Source organism: Pteropus vampyrus, unplaced genomic scaffold (genome assembly GCF_000151845.1).
Source record: "Pteropus vampyrus isolate Shadow unplaced genomic scaffold, Pvam_2.0 Scaffold90, whole genome shotgun sequence".
NCBI lineage: Eukaryota > Metazoa > Chordata > Mammalia > Chiroptera > Pteropodidae > Pteropus > Pteropus vampyrus.
In genome coordinates, this window is record NW_011888871.1 from 101,358 (window position 1) to 103,289 (window position 1,932).

Consider the following 1,932-nt stretch of genomic DNA (forward strand, 5'->3'; position numbering starts at 1 on the left):
GACACCAGCAGACTTTCTAGTCGACTGAATCTGCTTTTGGGGTTTAGAGCACGGCCCCAAGCATGTATCTGACAGTGGTGCTGAGAGGTAGGGGCCGGGGGGCGTGGCCTGGAGACAGGCAGGGCCAGGCGGGTCCCTGTGTCACCCCTGGGAGGGCCGCAACTTGGCCATGGTCCTCCCATGAGCTCCTGTCTCCACTTCCTCCCCCTCGGCCGGCCACAGAGAGAACCCGCCAAGGTGACTGAGACAACGCACATGCGCGAGAGCGCAGGGCCGTGCGGGGCGCTCGGTAAGCGCGGGGTGGGGTGTGGCTTTGCCTCTGCCGTCCGCGGGGCTGAGGAGGGCGGAGGACAGGTAGGGGCTGGGAGCAGCACCCTCCGGCTCGCGCATGTCCGCCCGTCGGCTTCCACCCTCCTGTGGGTCGGGGTCTCTCCTCGCGGCTTCTCCGGTGCTCGTCCCCCCTCCTTACACACGTCCAGAGACCTGGAGGGGAGGGGACGGGGGGCGGCGGGACCTGTGAGAGTCGATGCCATCATGCTTGGGGCCCAGCGGGACAGGTGGCCGTCCTTCACCACAGCCAGCAGACGTGTGCCAACCTGCCCGCACGCCGTGGAACAGCGCGCACTTTCCGCCGCCAGGGTTAGGCTTGTCTGTGGCTGAGTCACAAGTGTCTCCCAACCTGAGTGGCCTGTGACAACCACTGGACGTTTGTTAGACACGATTTCTGTAGGTCGTGAAGGGAGCCGCGCGGCTGGGTGGCTGGGTGTGGGGCTCTCCTGGGCTGTGTCGGCCGCAGGTTTGTGGGGCTGGGGGTCATTCCCGGGGGCCCCCTCACGGGGTGCTGGCGGTTGGCCCGAGGCGCCGCTGCTCCAGTGCAGTTCTCCCCGTGGCTGAGACGTTGGAGGGAGCGAGGCCAAAGCCACAATGTCCCTTACAGTTTGGAAGTCACCAACTGCCACGGGTTAACGTGCTCTTAGTTAACTACTCAGCCCTGACTGCACGAACGTGCCTACGACCATGTGGGGACCTGGGGGCCGTCACAGAGGTCGGCTGCCACACCGGGTACAGCAGATACTCCACACACCAGTGGCTTGACCTGCGTGGTTACTGCTCACGCTCACAAACCCCAGAAGCTCCGTCCAGGGCTAAGCTGTTCCCTGGGGCCAGGGAGCCCACTTCCCCATCCTGGCCCAGGATGGCTGTTGGAGCTCCAGCTGTGATCTCTGAGTCCCAGCCAGCAGGAAGGAGTGAGGGGAGGGCTTTCTCTCTTTGAGGGAATGTCTAGATGGCCCACACGACTGCCGTTTATGTCCCGCTGGTCAGAACGTGGTCAGTAGTCCCGCGGGAGCAGGTGGAAGGCACCGGGACACCTGTGTCCCTTGTGGTTTTGTGTCTTGGGGAGGAGGTGCCAGGCACGGTGGCAGCTCACTCGACCCGGGGCCATCGAGGGGCTCTGGGCACATGGAGTGCTCAAAGGGTCTCCTTTTAAGAGTTCAGAGTCGCTGGGCAACTTCGAAAATGCCTGTCGAAAAGGCGCAGGCGCGAACACCCACCGTCTCCTGCTCTGCTTCCCCCCACAGGGCAGCACTCTGCGGAAGCGCAAGATGTACGAGGAGTTCCTCAGCAAGGTCTCCATCCTGGGTCAGTGGCTCCCGCCGCCTGCGGCCGCACGTCCGTCCGGCCTGAGCGCCTGCCGCCCGCCCGGCCGCCTCCCTGTCCACACTCCCCGTGTGTCTGGCAGGCTCCATGTGCTCGGGGTCACGCAAGTTTGGGACACACACATGCACGCTCATAGGAGTGCACGTGCACACAACAGAAACGTGTGTGCATGCACGTGTGTACACACGTGTGCACGTGCATGAACACGCACTGCCCTTTGTCAGAACCGAGCCCTCTGCGCCCCTCTCCTGGGCACCAGTGACCCCTCATCAC

The 1,932-nt window shown here is 64.1% G+C and overlaps 1 protein-coding gene across 1 annotated transcript in view; it reads left to right on the forward strand.

Moving 5' to 3' along the window:
- LOC105294592 (cAMP-dependent protein kinase type I-beta regulatory subunit) overlaps positions 1–1,932 on the forward strand; it is a 97,454-nt gene that overhangs the window by 77,727 nt on the left and 17,795 nt on the right. The window contains exon 8 of the mRNA XM_023532751.1: positions 1,581–1,641. Coding sequence (XP_023388519.1) covers positions 1,581–1,641 — 61 coding nt within the window. The remainder of the gene's footprint in view (positions 1–1,580; positions 1,642–1,932) is intronic.